General features: G+C 32.7%; 1 protein-coding gene across 1 annotated transcript in view; it reads left to right on the top strand.

The window, feature by feature from the left end:
- The window catches only part of LOC130447411 (mucin-5AC), a 32,345-nt gene extending 18,932 nt beyond the window's left edge, over positions 1-13,413 (top strand). The window contains exons 7-9 of the mRNA XM_056784216.1: positions 5,234-5,612; positions 11,411-11,751; positions 12,462-13,413. Coding sequence (XP_056640194.1) covers positions 5,234-5,612; positions 11,411-11,751; positions 12,462-13,341 — 1,600 coding nt within the window. The 3' untranslated portion in view covers positions 13,342-13,413. The remainder of the gene's footprint in view (positions 1-5,233; positions 5,613-11,410; positions 11,752-12,461) is intronic.
- The last annotated feature ends 4,436 nt before the right edge of the window (positions 13,414-17,849 follow it).

The raw sequence follows: 17,849 nt of genomic DNA, 5'->3' as shown, positions 1-17,849 counted from the left end.
CAAAGTACTTCTCGCCTCCTATACTACTAGATACCGCCTATCCTCAAAATTTGAGAGGAAGTTTTCTAATCCCTCTTAATTTAACAGCAACGGCTTATTCCATATTCCAAGAACATTTTTTAGCCTTTAATCAGTTCCACTAGTCGGTGTTACAGGGTTTCTTCAGTATTCCTATAACCTGGTGAGCTAGTTAATTATTTAAATGGCTGAAGACAAAGAATAATACAGTCTAAGCCTAACACATAGGTAGTACAACCCAAAATCTCTTTGTTTTGTTGTACAATTCTCTAAATTTCACTTTTCTATCTATCCACTCGTTTTCCTGAATAGCTCTGTCTTACATATTTTGTTCAATCCCTTGAGGGTCTTCCTCGTCTCTACTCTGCGGTTGAAAGAAGACTGATGATATTGTAGAAAGTTCATGGCCCAATCCGGCAAAAAAGTTGGATGTTTAATATATGCCACTGCCTGTTGAGCAGTTTGTAACGATGCATGTTCTATTCAATTCCTCTCTTCCAGGTCCTTTGGGGTCTTTCGCGTCTTTTTCTATTCTGCGGCTGATACATCAATGCTTGTTTTAGTCACCTGTTCTGTTTCATCCTCATCACCAGTCCGTACCAGAGCTGTTGCTTAGTCTGTATTCTCTCTGAAGTCGTGTATACTCAACCTATTCTTCGTCATATATCTTCATTCTGTATATGCTCTGTTTTGGATATCCTGCACGATCTTCTTAAGTAGTCCATTTCCACACCCTCTATATTTTCCCCATACTTTAAAAGGTTCCACTATGACTTTGTACATTGTCATATTTGTGCTTAGGTTAATTTTTTCTGAACACTGTAAGTTCAAAATTTGTGTAGCTATTTTCAAAATCATATCTAACCTAAGAATTATCTAATGCCCTTCAAAAACAAAATACAATGAACTCTTTTCGCTGTCTAAAGCAAAGTGAGCTATATTAATATTGGGAGTAGCCGCTACAAAATGTACATCCATAAGTTAATGTTTCATGTTAGATTATATTTAAATGGCTGCGTTATACTTATTTGCATTTTTGTTATAGAATATTCACCACCTTGTTCTTAATTAACATTTCTAAATTTCTGTGTTAATAATATAGTCTAGGTCGTCTTTCTGAAATTCGGTGATTTCAATAAATTGTTTTATAATTTTTTTATTTATTACCGAACATTGAAACTTGAGAATCACATTCTAAATTCAATTGTTATGAAAAATTGAAAAAACAAAGAATATGTGTTTGATTGGAATCATTTCAGTTAATTCATCGGTAAATATTGATTGAGTGAACTGAATTGATCAAATTATCTCAACCTTTCTACTTGAAAAGTTCCTGATATTCACAGAGTATTGTCCACACTATAGTTCGTCACGATGCCAATAATCCAAATTTCACAACAAAAGCTAAAGTTTGTTACCAGAACCTCTAACCCCCATATCTAAGATCTTATTCATCCTAGAGCGTCGGGAAAGTCTTATGTTTACAAATAGCCCATTCCTTCTCAGAAGTTTAAACTTATTTATCAGTATTTAAGAGATGACTGTGAGACACCACTATCTGCAGCTATTAATGAGAAACAAAAGTTTCTTAGTCGACGTTTGAGATAAAGCTAGTGTACCACTAGACAGAGACAAATACCCAGCGGCTCTGCAACAAAGATTAATAGAATACATATAAAAGTTTCATCTTTTTTCAATAGATTTCATATAACAAGAATCTCACTCATATTAATGTTGCAACTCATTTAATAAAAAACATCAGAATAGTTTTTATTAGTCTCTAAGTTATAACCTTGACGTTTTGTTATAATCATATGATACTGAACTCTTGATCAGGTATTGTTAGAACGCGCTGTGTATTATCTCTTTGTCTTCTTTTCTATTGAAAATTATTTCCTATATTTCTTCACATCGTATCATTATCTCTCATTTTATTATTAGCTTACTTCCAAATCAAGAATCAGTGAGTTTCCATCTGGTTAAAATGTTGTTTATCATTTATCGTGGACTAGACTAGATAAATTCCATATCGCTGATATTATTCTAGATAAATTGCAATGTGAGAATAGCATTGAAATTCGATTAAATACGAGGATGGTCTGAACTAGAGATGGCGCTGATGGCTTGAAAAATACCACTGTACGAGTATTAGAAAGTACACATTATATATAGCATATGTTTTAAATAAGTTGTTTGGCAGCCATCAACAGTGAACGTTTTCAGTAGATTTGTAAACATGATAAAAATTGGTTATCATTATTTGATACATTATATAGAAGCTGAAATAGATTCTACTCTAGATGAGACTACTCCTTTGTTATCAACTCACAAAGTGGTACTAGATGATAGCCAACTGGACAAAAATTAAGCCGAATTTTTTCATCGTTTCGTAACCATGAATGAGACGTGGGTCCATCACTTTACACCCAAGACAAAAGAACAATCAAAACAATAGACTGAAAAGGGATCGGCTCCAAAGGAGGCAAGGATAATTTTCATTGACTATCTTGAAAAAGGAGAAACTATCAACGGCGAATATTATGCGAACTCATTGCAACGCTTAAGAGAAGAAGTCAAGCAAAAATGGATTCAATTGGCTAAGAAGAAAGTGTTATTTCATCAAGATAATGAACTAGCTCACACATCCGTTATTGCAATGTCCAAAATTGATGCATTAGAGTTTGAATTGCTACCTTATGCACCCTATTCGCCAGATTTATCCCCCTTGGACTATTTTAAGTTCCCAGAATTGGGAAAATGGTTCGTTGGTTAAAGATTCTTCAACAATGAAGAGGTAATGTCGGCCGTTATTAGCTATTTTGAGGAGCTTGACGAGTCATCATAAAAGGGTATAAAACTTGAACATCGCTGGGAAAAGTGTATGAAGCTAAAAAGAAGTTTTTCCAAAATTTTAGTATTTTATTCAATAGGTTAAGACTTGTCAGTTTCAAGCATGAGTTTATAACTTATAGGTTATCAATGTGACATGATGATTAATAATTGTTTTGATGTAAGAACGGATCAGAAGTTATGAAAGCTAAAGTTTGGCAAGTATTATCAATACCACCAAAATCGAATATTAAGAACATTTCGTTAAATCACAATTAATCATATCAGCTTTTTATAATAGACTTAAATAAATAACTTTCATTGGAATAACGGTGCATACCATATACTCCGCTTTTAGAACATACTGTATTACATCCAAGAGGAAATGAAAAACAAAGTAGATACATATTGTATAGCTATAGGGTATTATCTGGCTTTTCTTTGTTTTCCTTTTTGCTTTCAATAAGCTTTATTAATTAAATGAACGAGAGTCAGGCCCGATGACCAGGAATATAAGAGGTCAATCATAAATATTTGCATTTAGACTTGAAAATAATAGAGATGAGATTTTCTTGAATCTACTTTTTCATCGAAACAATAGATCAAACCTTGAGGCTTTGAAATAATAATGAAAAATGCAGTTTACTTATACGCCTTTCGATTATTATCTAAAAAGTGAACAATATATGTATAACAGGGATAAAAACAGAACAGGGCTGTCAAAAGAAATAAGGATAATGGCCGGGATATGGCTTAGCACTATACTATCCCATATTATCTTGAACAGAATCATGAAAATCATGAACAAAATCAACGCAAGCTATAAAAAGATAGATCATTGAATATATTATGTTATGCGAATGATGAAGTAGCGGAAAATGGAGATAACCGATGGCAGATGATTATAATATGACCATTACAACTAAGAAAACTAGATCACTGGTCTAAGTCGAAGATCTTATTAGATGTCATCTAGCTATAACCAATAACATGATAAACTAAACAACTAATTTCAATTACCTTGGAGTAGCAGGATGAAACATGTAAGAGTCAGCAGATATTTGATAGAGATAATATGATGGGTATACAAAGTAAGATGAGAATCTGCAAAGTATGTATGAGACCTATTCTCCCGTATGCAATGAAAATTAGAGCCGAAACAACAACAACTAAAAGAATAATGAGGACGACTAATTTGTAAAAGCACTTAGCAGACTATCAAAAAAATTGCATGGGAACTGAAGATGGGAATTAGACAACAGAATAGGACTTTTTATGTAAGAAGCAAACAAAGGCAAAGAGTGAGTAAAACCTGAACTTCTATAGGTTATAGTGCTCGAGAAAGACGTGCTTTGGTAGCTGCTTCCACAGGCTTTTAATTTTCCAAAGAAATTGGTCCCGAAAAATTGAAGTTCTGGGAATCTGCAGGCGAACTCGGTGTTGATGAGCCTGTCGAGTAGGTATTGTTGAAACTGCTCTAGGCTGAATTATGTTGAACAGATCATAAGAGCATTTGCCGTGGTATTAATGGTAAAACAGAGTCAGGTCGACGACCTTTTCTCTGTGCTCTAAGCTGTCCAAGTTTCTGGTCAATTCTGGATCGCCTATAAGTCGAACTGCATTCTTCTTTATTGAGTGGACCATCTTGTGGAGAATAAAACTTTTTGGTCTTGAAGAGGGCTCCAGGTTTTGGTTAGGTTAGGTTAGGGAAGAAGACTAACATTCCGATTCTCACGTTTCAATGTATTTAAGCATTAGTTTCATTTATCGGTAAGTATTTTATAATAAAATTGAGTGAAACTAGCACAGAAATTTATCAAATAAATAAAAAATCTTCCACAATTTTCAGAAATAACCTGCAACGGTTTGTCTACAAGCGCCATATTTAATCGCATGTCTTAGAGTGCCTCATGGAACATGACGTCAAATTGAAAACACTTAAACACAATGGATAAAACAGAGACTTACTCTTTTTTTGAAAGAAACATGTCTTTGATAATTTCAATCTTCTGTAGCTTTGGAATTTTTAAATGAAGAATCACGCAATTTGGACGGTTGTTTTTGTAAATTAATAAATCCTATAAAACGGATCAAATATACAAGGTATCCTTCGACAATGATGATAATCTGTCAAAGTTATTTGAAATGATTTCTGATCGACTTATACAGATGCCATGTATTATTTGAGAACGTAATTGAAAAATTGGCAATAACAGAATCCTTTTTCTTTCTATTCTATACTCATATCGTCTCCACCTCTTAATAAAAAGCAAATTTGCTACGTTTCATTTTCGACCAACGATCTATTTTATCTGATTTGTCTCGTAATTCTGCCTTGAGGAAACCGAAACTCATTTCATATTCTTACCCTCTATCTATATTACAGATCACCAGGCAGATGGCAGTACAAAACCACTTCGAAGCCCCGGGTAACTATCCGAAAACAAAACACCGACGAAACGGCAAACAATAACGAAACTCCCGGGATATCTTCTCCTATTCCGCCGTCATCAGGACAGGAAGTTTCCCGCTCTCAAATCAACGATGTTGTCACTCCCCAAGCCCGATCCGACGATGTAGATAGCCTCGAAGAATCTGAATCAATTGCTTCAATAATTGATGACGAAAGCGCTACAGCGAATAAACTTGACGCCATTTCTCCGGCTTTTCCAGTGGAAACTATTAAAGTCGAAATTTCCACTCCTTCAGATTTTGGAGATATTTACTACGAAATAGCGACCATCAAAACACCATATACTTTTCAGGTAAACTATTTTTTTATTTCATTATGAATAACAAAGAAATTGCTAGTTTCTCATTATCATATACAGTATATGGCACATTTTACAAATATTTAATTGACTTCATAGAGTAAGTAAATAATTATTTCAGTTTAATTACTTGCAAAATAATATTGTAATGTATTTTTTAATTGTTTATACGATTTCTATTTGTGGGGTGAATTAATAAACACTGTCTCTCACGTTCTCAATTTATTTAAATACCTCACATTACACTTAACTCATTTATATAATTCATTTATCACTATCACTTGACTAATTTAAACAGTTTACTCAAACTTTTTGATTACTTTCTATTTCGGTTTGCTCACTACGACTATTTATTATAAACTGAACTCGACTGCGCAAAATGAAACCGCTTATTTATCCAAACGTATATCATGAGAATTCTGGGAAAATAAAGAAGCAAAACAAATAAATAAATAGACCTTCCTAGAAATTATTCAAAAGAAATGTAAATAAACCGCTCGCTATCAAAACGGAAATAAAAAAATAAACAATAAACGGATTCCGCGATGTATGAAAAGTAAGTCAAAGGCGCTGCGCGTGCCTTCGTCGAATTTCAAAGTTTCAATACATCTAGGCAGGGCCGGCTGTAGGGCGAAGTCAAGTTCGTAACAATATACTCCTAGTATCTTCTTTGGTTATTTTAGTCATTTGTTACTTTTTCCAACAAAAATAGGAATTCGGCTTTTTTTCATCCATCAGCTAGCCATTTTTTGATATGGTTTATTTGGTGTCATAGGGTAGGTATATTCATAAAGAAATTCTAACAGATACAAAATTATCCAAATTGAAGGGACAAAAGCTCAAATGGATGCAAGTATATCAAATGCAGCAAATTCGTATACTTTTTTCAAACACGTGGTATATTGTTATTTTGATACAAATAGGGACGAATAACATAAAAAATCAGTGAAAAGAACCAAGAGAAAAACTAAAGGAAGAGAAGAAATGCCAAGCAAAAGCCCCTCTACCTAAAAAGAAGACTGAAAAAATACTGAACCCTCTGCTTAGGCTATCACTACAGTAACACCCAAGGTGAAGTTTAGTCTCTGAGAACGATAACATGGTCATCAGAATGAGGAAAAATTTTATTGGAGAAAAATCGTAGAAAGAAAAAGTTTTGGAGAACTGATTCCACTATTTTAAACAGGATATAACTTGCAATAAAGCACCAAATTTGAATCACAATGATTAGACAAACAATAGCGAATAGAAAGTTAAATAATACCAACAGGGCTTTAAAAAAGGGAGATCCACTGGATACGCAATACACATTTTTTGTTTTGACAAGACTAAGAAAAGAGTAATGAATGTTAAGTTTCGTTTGAATTATTAGAATATGAAGAAATTGGTCCACGTATAAATTGAAACTTTCTGTTACATTTAAGGTGTTAATCTGTTACCAGGTGCCATTGAAGTGTTAAAAGGTTAATTAAGTATGCTACTAGCTTTATCTGGAACAAACTCATCTAAAGAAGATAAAGAGAACTACGAAAAAGACCTATTGTTCCATATTCATGGTTTAACATATTTTGAAGCTATTGAAGACAAATCATATACTTAATGTGTCGAATCCTTCAACTTCTTTAAAGATGATGATTATTTGCAAACTGAAGGAGTCATGGAATTATTTGCAAATTCAAGTTTTAAAAGACTCATCTACTGAAGATGATGTGTGTAATTGATGGAATGATGGAATGACCAGAGAGAACAGTAAATTGTGTGCCTTGGAAAAAGTTTTGATCAATAAAAATGAAAACTTGAGCATTGAACGGCAATAAGTTCAGAAGTAATTGTTCATAGTCCATACAGAAAAAAGAATAAAATGAAATTATTGTCATTTAACTAGACACTGAGTGAGCCTAACTAGGACAGAAAATCACCAGTATTAACTACTACAATTCATTATGACCACTTGTACATTAATGTGTAAATAGTCATGTTTGTAACAGAAAAGATGTCTAAGATATTTTTGATTTTTGTTCGTGAAGTTATAAAAGCTTCAGGAAGAGGAACTAGTTCAGTTAGAGCATATGTATATGAAGAAACTAATGAATACGGAATGGTCTGCTATTACCATTATGTGTGGTGTGTTTCTTCAATTACCAGAATTACAAACAATTTATCCTTAGTATGAGCAATACAAGATACTGTACTCATTGTTTACAAAAAAGTTCTCTTGGCAAGTCTGATAATATTATGTCCTGGAAACATAAATCAGTCGAATTTTCTTGATATATATTTCTCTTTATCAAATGAGAATTATAAATATTTTTTTCTATCAGGATTGATCACATTTAATTTGATTCAATGAACAAATTTTCGCCATTTTGATTGATAACTTTGTAGCGTTATAGAATTACTCATATCTATTTTTATATGATATTTTGTCGGACTGGAATAAAATGTACAGTAATAGAAATATTTATCTTTAATTCACATTTTAAAGGATATCATAGGGATAACTGTAGCCCTTTTTTTTCAAATAAAATGTTCAATCCAGAATTGAAAAGTCACATCAGATTACTCGTGTCAAATTTTCCGAGAGCACGAGCTTCAACTGCTGCTAGAATGAACTTGTTAGGGAGATTTTTAGTGATTTCATAGGGTTATTGAAAGCCGCTATGAAACGGTTAGGTGAATACCATACGGAATAATTTATCAATAACAAATAGCTTGTCCTATTTTTTCACATTTTGATCATGATATGTAGATTAATGTTTTTGTTTCGGGAAACAAACAATTTTTATGAGATATATGTCACGAAAACATTGTAATATATACAATTTTTTTCTCTAGTTTGAAAAACAATAAATATTCGGAATATGAAAAGGTCTTTGATCGAATGTTTTCCAAAATCTATTTCACTCTAATTTCAAGTTCCACTGAAGAGCAGTGTTTATTGAACGGTCAAATACAGATTTTCAAAATATTCTCACTATAAATACCGAAGAAATAAATTTCATGTCATTAAATATTAATCCGACTGAACCGTTTGCTTAAGAATACTCATAATCAACCATTAACATTTTCCATAAAATCTTTTATACCACTTTTGAAATACATCAAGCCTGCTTTATTATTCACTCTTCCTTACCAGCCTGAAAATCTACACTTTTTGAAAGTGCTTATTTCCATTCTTCTTAAAAATTTATCATTTTTTAGTAATCGCTTATTATCTACAGCGTATAAATTCCCGAAAAAAAAAGACTCGCTTTTTTACCGTGAAAAATTCACTCCAGCATTTTAAAGAGAGGAAATCGGATTACCGTGTCATCAATTTTGAGGAGAAATTCTATTTATTCTTAATTTCAAGTATATAGAATGAGTAGGTTACTCCCCTTCAAAGTGAATTTTAGATGAAGAGGTATTGGCGGAAAAATCGATGGTAATGAACATATTCTACGTGAATACTGAATGGATGTGCTTGCATTCACAATTTCAAGTCAGATTATATTTTTCTGTTTCGTATTTGAATTGAAAGAAAATGGGATTTTCACTAATACGAGGCATATCAATTCGAAGAAAATCAGTCAGTAGATTTATCTATGGTATAATCCAATATTTCATTCACAACAATGTATAAAAAACATGTTCTGCAAAAGTAATGCTCTATAAATAGTTAATTATGGATTTTTCATTACATTATGGTAAAGAAAAGTCAAATAACATTGTTAATGATGGAATGAGCAGGGATAGGAGGAAAAAGGCTGTGAGAAATATGCGAAAAAGCATGGACAAAGATTTCAAAACAGTAGGGATAATATCCCATGCTCCTTACAAAAAAATGGAGCAAATTATAGATTAATCTATTAGCTCATTCAAATTCTTAACCGAAATTTAAGGAACAAGAAAAAATTAATTAGAAAAGTAGTCAGTTTGAACTCGTACAAACAAACAAGCAAATATCCATATATCCAAAAATCAGATAAAATGAAAAATGCAGGAGTAGAATCACGTCTAGCATACATATATTCAGGAGAAGGCTTCGATACTATAGACTTATAAAAAATACGGAAAGAAATAACAATAGGAGTATGATTCTGTAGGTCTTTAGATGACAGGTAACTTAAGGGATTAGAGCAGTCATGTCAAAGATACGGCCCGCGGGCAGCCTCCGGCCCCTTGGCCGTATCAATAAGGCCCGCGATCGCAATGTGTCACAGAAAAAAGAATAATGTTCTTTAGAGCTCTTAGACTTCATTAGATTCCTTATTTAAAATCAATAGGCACAGTGAACCAAACAAAAAAAAAATTGGATGAGTATTCTCTTCTGCAAAATTTGATTACGTAATTCATTCAACAATCGTTTTGACTTTCACAAAATGAATGAAATGGAAATCCCAATTTTCAACAATTCATTCAATTTTGAAGCTTCACAGGCACCAGTTCATTTGCAAATGGATAGATCTTTAATGGGACAGTATTTTGAAAGAAAAATTTAATTTTATACACAAAATTTCAAGAATTTGGATAATTATCCGGAAATTAAAAAGAATGCAGCACGCATTCTCTGCATGTTTAGTAGCACCTATTTGTGTGAGCAGATGTTTTCCTTCATGAAAATAAATAAGAACAAACATCACACAAGACTTACGAATGAACATATCCAATTAATTCTCAAAATAGGATACTTGACATCAATGAGTTTGTGAAAAACAAGAGAAGTTAGTTATCTGGATCCTCGATCTCAACATAATTACCTATCATCTTTTTTAACTTTGATATGATTTTTAACAACCGCATATTATAAACTTAAATAATTCAAAAAATGAAATAATTCAGTTCATTTTTATTTTCAATCTGACCCATCTACGAATTCAAAATATAATATATGACCCTCTGCAAAATTTCTATAGACTTTGATTGAGTTACTATTATCACAAAGTAAACAGTGATTCATACCACGATAATCTATCTAAACATGAATGTATAAAACAGTAGAATCAGCATGAAGACTAGAGAAATACTTTATTGATCACAGAAGGATAATAGGACGAAGCTGAGGAAAAACGCTTGAGGACATAAAATTATTTGCCAAGAATCCCAATCTAACGCCAAGATGACGCAAGAAGAAGAATAAATTCTGAATTCTGTCACTTACGAAAAAAGCCAGTAGTAAACATAAGAAGAAATGAAAGTTATGGTAATATATGCGAAATATCGGAGCAAGTGTATAGAAAAAAATTAGAAAAGAAATTGAAGAAAATAATTCATTGATGACTATGAAGCAAATGTCAACAAATATTAAAATAAAATACTTGGTGAAAATACTGAAGCAAACAGTCAATTTCTCAGTGCGAAGAGAGAATAATAGAATATATTTTAACGTACATAAATGAATGAGATGAAAAAAAAAACGAGAAATACTGAACAAACTGTTTACACTTTCACTCCTCCATCACAATTACTGTCTGAAGCGCGTTTTGATAACCAACTTATCGTCTTCATAGACTTTATGGAAAATTCTTAAGGAATTGTGAGAAAGGTGACAATTAGCAAATTTCTTGAAGAGATGATAGATATAAGTAGAATAAATCATAGAAATAGATTGAATTCCATTTAACGTGAGGTAAAAGGGAAATAAAAACTAAACTTCATCGCTTTTTTTCTATCGAATATTGGTAAATATGTTTTTTATTTCACGAAGTAATAACAAGTATTATTTATCTATTATTGTCATTTGAAAAAAAAAAACAACAAAATATCACTGCTTGGAATATTGATTCCAACTAATTATATAACTTTTGTTTTAGGTGGGTAACGTAAAAAATACCAGATACGTAACCGTCACCTCGACATTCGAAAAGAGCTTCGAACGTTCAATCGACCCAACCCCAAAAGCAGCCGAACCCCTAACGGAAAACATCCTAGCGACATCGAGCAATTACGCCAAAGACAACAATTTCTTGGATTCGAGCATAGCGACATTACCGCCTCTATATCTTGCATCCGATATGGAAACCCCGCCTCTAGAAACGCTTACGGAAACCTTCAGCACGACACAGACGATGTTAAAAACACACATTTTGCCGGTTGTTCGGCATGGGAATGACACCAGTAGCTCGACACTAGTGCAGACCTATTTTGTAACGAGGTAAGTCTTAATGATGAGCTTTAGTTGTTAATTGGGAAGCGCACTTAATTGCTGGAACTCATCCTCCGCTCTAATCCGGAATAGAAAGCAGAAAGCAATGATAGTCTCGGAGTAAGAAAGTTCATGAAACAGAATGTTGTTCTCTCAAATTTTATTATGATTACATTTTGAATGGCTCTATATTATTTTGGTATTGGTTTTTTTAGTATGTCATATTTTTATTAAGAAGTTCGATTTCGTAGACTGCATTGTCTTACTTACAGATATTATAAATTGATACCCTCTATCTTCATATTCACAAACGATCATGAAATTTGATTAAATTCTCTGTCGAATTGAAAAAAGATTTGAAATTGAATAAAGATATATGATTCTAGTTTGGTTTCTTTTTGGTTGAAACATAAAATCAAAAAGTACCTTTTGCTTGGTTTCTTTTTGAAAATCTGTTTGCGTCAAGTACCTCACAAAATAATATATAATTTGTTATACAGGGAGTTTCAAAAAAAGTGATTCCATCTCTAGAATAGATAGAAAACTGAGAAATATTTGGGGTTTGTTTAGTAAAACGCCCTTTATTTTGAATACGGAAATTTTTCACTGAGCAAACCCCAAAAATTTTCAGTCTTTTATCTATCCTAGTGAAGGCATCACCTTTTTTTGAAGCACCCTATGAAGTGACAGATTATTTATATAATTTATTTTTGTTATAGATTGATTACAGCCACGAAAACTTTACCACCAATGGAAGCTTACCATTTCATTCCCAGCAAAGTATTAAATGAATTCAATAGTCATCTCGATGAAGCAGGTTCCGAGCTACACTTGGAACTCGAATTTGGTGATCAAAACGATCAAGATGAAGGGTTAGTCAGAAAAGTATCATTGCCTGCAGACTTAGATCTAGCAAATATAGGATCTAACTTCGATTTGTCCGATGTTGACAAATCTAGAATATTGGAAGCACATGTTAGACCTAAAAAGGCGCAATCTCCTATAAAACCTCCGATAAATGAATTATCTAATCCACAAACGCCAGTAAGTCCGGATCAACTACAGCAATTAGCTTTGTACAAATTCCTGAATCCGCAAGCAGCAGGTGCAGGTCAAGTGATAACCACATCAAAACCAGTGCTAAAAGTGGAAACCTTATACGAAACTTTCATTTTACCTGTTACTCAAGGCCATAACACTATCCAAAGTACTATTTCTAGATTGAAAGGAACTATCACTAAAACAGATTATGAGTACGGCACTAGTACTATTGCTCCAGCGTTCCCACAGATACCTCAATTACAACCTCAAATACCTCAGCTTCCTCAAATACCTCAGCTCAATCCTTTCTTACCGCAAGCGCAACCTCAGCTGGTTGTAACTTCCTCTCCTATCGTGCAAAGTACTATGGTTACTCAAACCAATAGTAAAGTTTTGAAATTAACATTTGGTGCTAAGACAGCTCACACTACCATCTATTCTACAACAGTAATACCAACTGTAACGACTTCTTATGTAACAGCGTCAATTCCCGTACCCACCGCTGCGTTTCCCGGATACTTCCCGGCTCCTTTTCCAGGTTATCCTTATGTAGGATAAATTAAGGCAGTTAATTTAATGCACTAGTCAAATAATTGATGAACATAATCATGTTTTCCATTATTCTTTGTTATGTTTCCGGTTGTTTATATTCTTTCCGAAGCCCTGATAATCAGTTACCTAAAGATATATACATTTACTCTATCAACTTCTCTAAAACTGTTGATTTCTTTCCATATAGTCATGTAGTTAGTTCCTTCTACAAAATCTATATTATTTTTTCTTGTAAAACGAAACACAAATTTCTACATAATTGTTGGTAATCATTCTGGTTTAGACTCATAAATATCAAAAAACATATTTTCGAAGTAAATTATATTCAATAAATTATCGATTTTGCATTATACATTCGGTTAAATGGAATGTGAAACAGATGATTTTTAATGGACGGGTTATATAAATCGAAAGCATGAACATAGGAACAGCAACATTAACTCTTTACATCATGAATTGTACATATACATTTATCATTTTCTCGGTGTATAATAGACTTGTTTCCATTTATAAATTGAGGTTATCTCTCAGTTGAAATATTTTCCGCGAATATTAGAGCACCTTTCACATAAAAATCAAGAAACAAACACATTTGTAATTTGGTTTCAATGTAGAATATAGTGACCAAATATAGAATTCCATTTTGTTTATGTGTTAAGATACAGATATTGTAAAACAATTTTTTTATTCATATATCAGTCATAAAGTTACGCTAAAATTATATACAGTCTTGTTTCACATATTTTAATTTAAAATATAAAATTTTCACAAAAACAAAATCAACATAAAGGTATACAAACATGGAATAGGTACCCCAATATGGACTACTGTGAAACTATACATAATAAACCATCACTTTTATGAGATGCTACAGTAATTATGGTCAATTTTTAAAAGTACTGAAAGTCACATATCCAGGTATAGAATTCTATACCTGCGCAATCACCATAAACCCAAAACCCGCCCTTGAGACATTTGATCCATATCCCTCCACGAATATCTTAAGAAAACAGGCTGTTACAGAAAATACACTTTGCATCTTCTGAGTCAGGAGCATTTTATCAAATGGCGACATCAGGCTCACTCTCTGTATCAAAGTGTATTTCTTCTTCATCATTTGAATCAATAGGACTATTATTAGACTTTTGATTCTGGTGTCGGTTGGTGTGTTTGATAAAATGCTTGAACACATATGTAAATATGTAGATTTGTATCCACCCCGATCGATGTACAACACCTACGGCGCCTCTCATTATCTGTTCGCTAATATTTTTTCTGGGAAAAATGATGCAAGGAGGCATAAAATGGCCAGTAACTTTGACAGCAATAACTATTGTCATTAATGGGCCTCATTCAGCTGAAGTGAAGCTATTTATCGTTTTCCTCTCTGAACGATACCTTGGAGTATCTTGCTTTGAACCACTGTCAGTCCTGATTCATCAACGTTATATATGCGATTCGGAGTATAGTTGTCCTTAGAGTAAACATCTTCAAGAAAATCAAAAAAGCGTCTACTTTTTCTTTACAGAAACCAAACGCCCTTGCATGAGATGTGCCAGTGAGTCTTCTCAATGAAAGTTTCTGCTAATTACATTTCAACGATAGCCTTAGACACCTTTTCCCATCCATTCCGGAGTTGCCGAAAGGATTTTCCAAATCATTGCGTTTGGCACGCCATTTTGCAAACATAATTCTTCGTCAAGCCATGAAACTTGCTCTACATCTTTAAAATATATTCTAATAGAAGATTTTCTCCCTAATTTAGTGGCTGTAGCGTCTTCTGAAGATAGCTGGTTTTTTCTGACACAATCGAAATAAAGTGGTGCCTCGAAATCCATTTTTTCTCTGTAACTATTCGTATAGCTTTTGTCATGTGATCTGTGTCCGTTTTCCTTTTGATCTCGGAGACTCCATTCTAAAAGCAAAACTTTAATTTGAAATTTATCCTCTATTTTATAGAATAGTCCATATTTAGAACCCACGGACAATCCATATTTAGAAATTTCAAAGTAATAACTTTCAATTTTTATTGTCAACACTAATATAACTCAAAAAAATCATATTGTCTACTTCTTCAGTCTTCTTAAATTTGGCCTGAGTGGTCGTAGGAAAATAATTCTTACGTACTCCAAAATCTTCTCTCACAGTTTCAAAACAAAACACTTTCACCACGGCCACAAGCGTCGCCCGATTGTAAAGTCAAAACATGTACGAGTGTATAATGATAGAAAGAAACTAAAGATCACTATCTTTAGCAACTAGTAGTATTTATTTCCAAGAAATGGCAGTATTCCATGTTAGGGATACTATTCCATATTTAGTCACTTTTCTCCAATGGTAGAATAGTACTGACGCTTGACGTAGTACAACCTTTCCACACGTTTAATGGAAAATTAAATTTTGAACGTGAATGTTTGTACCTTGTTGCTTGTATTCAATAGTTTATGTTAATTTTCGAAGAATTAATTTTTTTATATATGAATTTATATGTAAACAATTTCATACTCTCAGATTGTTTGTCCCTAGTTAAGTTATATTTTTTATACAGTTTTTGTTTATGAACACTTAAAAGAACTGGGAACTCAACTTCAACAAAACGTATTTGAGTTTTTAATGTATATTGTTTCTTCTAGACTTTGTATTCAAAACGGTCTTCTTATATAAAAAAAACTGGTATCGTAGACTTCTAAAAGTCTCTTGTCTCATTGGATACAACTAAGTCATTCTGACGCCTACGGATTATGAACAATAAATTCACTTGGAATTGTATACGGATAGCAATAATTGCTTTTCCATGCACGTATTGATTTTGAATAACGGAAAAATACGCAGGAAAACTTCACTGTAAAGTTACGTTGGTAATTTGAAGTAAGATACCGCTTGGGAAGAAGAAAAGGACAAACTTGTGCAATCACAGTTGAATTTTCAAGTTAAATAGACTATTTGGAGTAGATAAGTATTTTGAAAGCGAATCAGAGAGGAAAAGAAAACGACAGTGAACATTTACGGACTACATATCATTCAATATTAATAGGAAATATACATAATGTATTTGAAAATTAAGATAATCACGTGAAACGACATTCATTCGTGCATACAAATTGCGAATAATAAAATTTTGAAATGAACTATGAGAGAGTTCAAATAATATTTGTTTTTAAACTGGAAAAGAGTAGGACAAAGAAACATAGTGGAAATCAATACAATCTAGCAAAGGAATGAAAACTTCACACCCCATGGGCTCAATACTTCTTCTATAATTTCTATTTCTATTTCTAGAGACTTCCCAATTCCTAAATTTTATAATTATCATGCTAATGAAAAGAACAAATTCATTATTTCATAAGCCGGTGATGAGGAAAAATCCTGGACCCCTTATTTAAACAGGCTATTCGTTAAGTGGGTGTTGTGATAAATTATTTGAAAGTTCTTTTCAATGCCTATTGAGCCACATCAATATATCTGAGTAATTGATGTTTATATTTGTCTAAAAAATTGATAAACACTAATTCTTAGAATAAACAACCCAAATCAAGTGCTCAAATTATTAATCTTCAGCTGTAGTTCAATAAGAAAGACATGTCGTGATCCCTTCTCGAACCTTCTCTATAACTTCCGCAGTTATTCATGCAACCTCAATACTTATCCTTTTCTTTGGCTGCATTATTTCTTGGTTTCTTGTGGTTAAACTTATCATTATTAGGCTAAAATAATATGGCCATACTTTTTCGAAGAAACCTTAACAGTTTCGTGATGCTTACAATTTCCTCAAAACTTCTTGATCCTCGAATTGAACCGGATTTTTCTATAAAGAAAGAACTTATGGCTGCAGTGATATGATGCGCCTTCAAATAATGTAGTCTATCAGTTAATTACTTAAACAACGTCGTTCCAAATTAGTAGATAGATCGAGAAGGAAGAATATAATAGCCGCCTAGTTCACCTGATTCCACTCCTCTGATTCCTTTTTGAAGGGATACGTGAGAAGCAGAATGTACCAATATAGACCACAAAATATCATTGAAGTCAAAGAAAGGATACGTTTTGAGCTGAAACAATTGGAGCACTTAGTTAAGGTTTCGTTGTAATCAATGAATGAAAAAAATTATTCTAATAAGAAAAGTTTATCACTTTTTAACACAAATATAAACATCAATAACATATAGATATGACTGAATAGGTATCAGGATGCTCACACAGATGACGTCAAAATAAAAAGATATCCCTACAAATAGCGTGTTTAGATATAAAATCCGAATTGCTCCAAGATTTTTTCTTAAAATCGCCGGCTTAGGAAATAATTTATTTATTCTTTACATTTGCATCATGAAGTATATCGTCGTATACTTTGGCCTTTAAACACACTAAACATGATTAGCAGCGTAGTTTTATATGTAGCAATGGAGAAATATAGCACTCTCTGATTGTCTGATGTCGGTATACTATAATTGAGAATATCATAATCAAACCAAATGTGTAATCATTCGTGGTATTGAATTGATTATATTGGCTGA

The sequence above is a fragment of the Diorhabda sublineata genome, chromosome 8 (assembly GCF_026230105.1).
Source record: "Diorhabda sublineata isolate icDioSubl1.1 chromosome 8, icDioSubl1.1, whole genome shotgun sequence".
Lineage (NCBI taxonomy): Eukaryota > Metazoa > Arthropoda > Insecta > Coleoptera > Chrysomelidae > Diorhabda > Diorhabda sublineata.
Note: the sequence above shows the minus strand (reverse complement) of the source record. Positions and strands in the feature narration are given on the sequence as shown.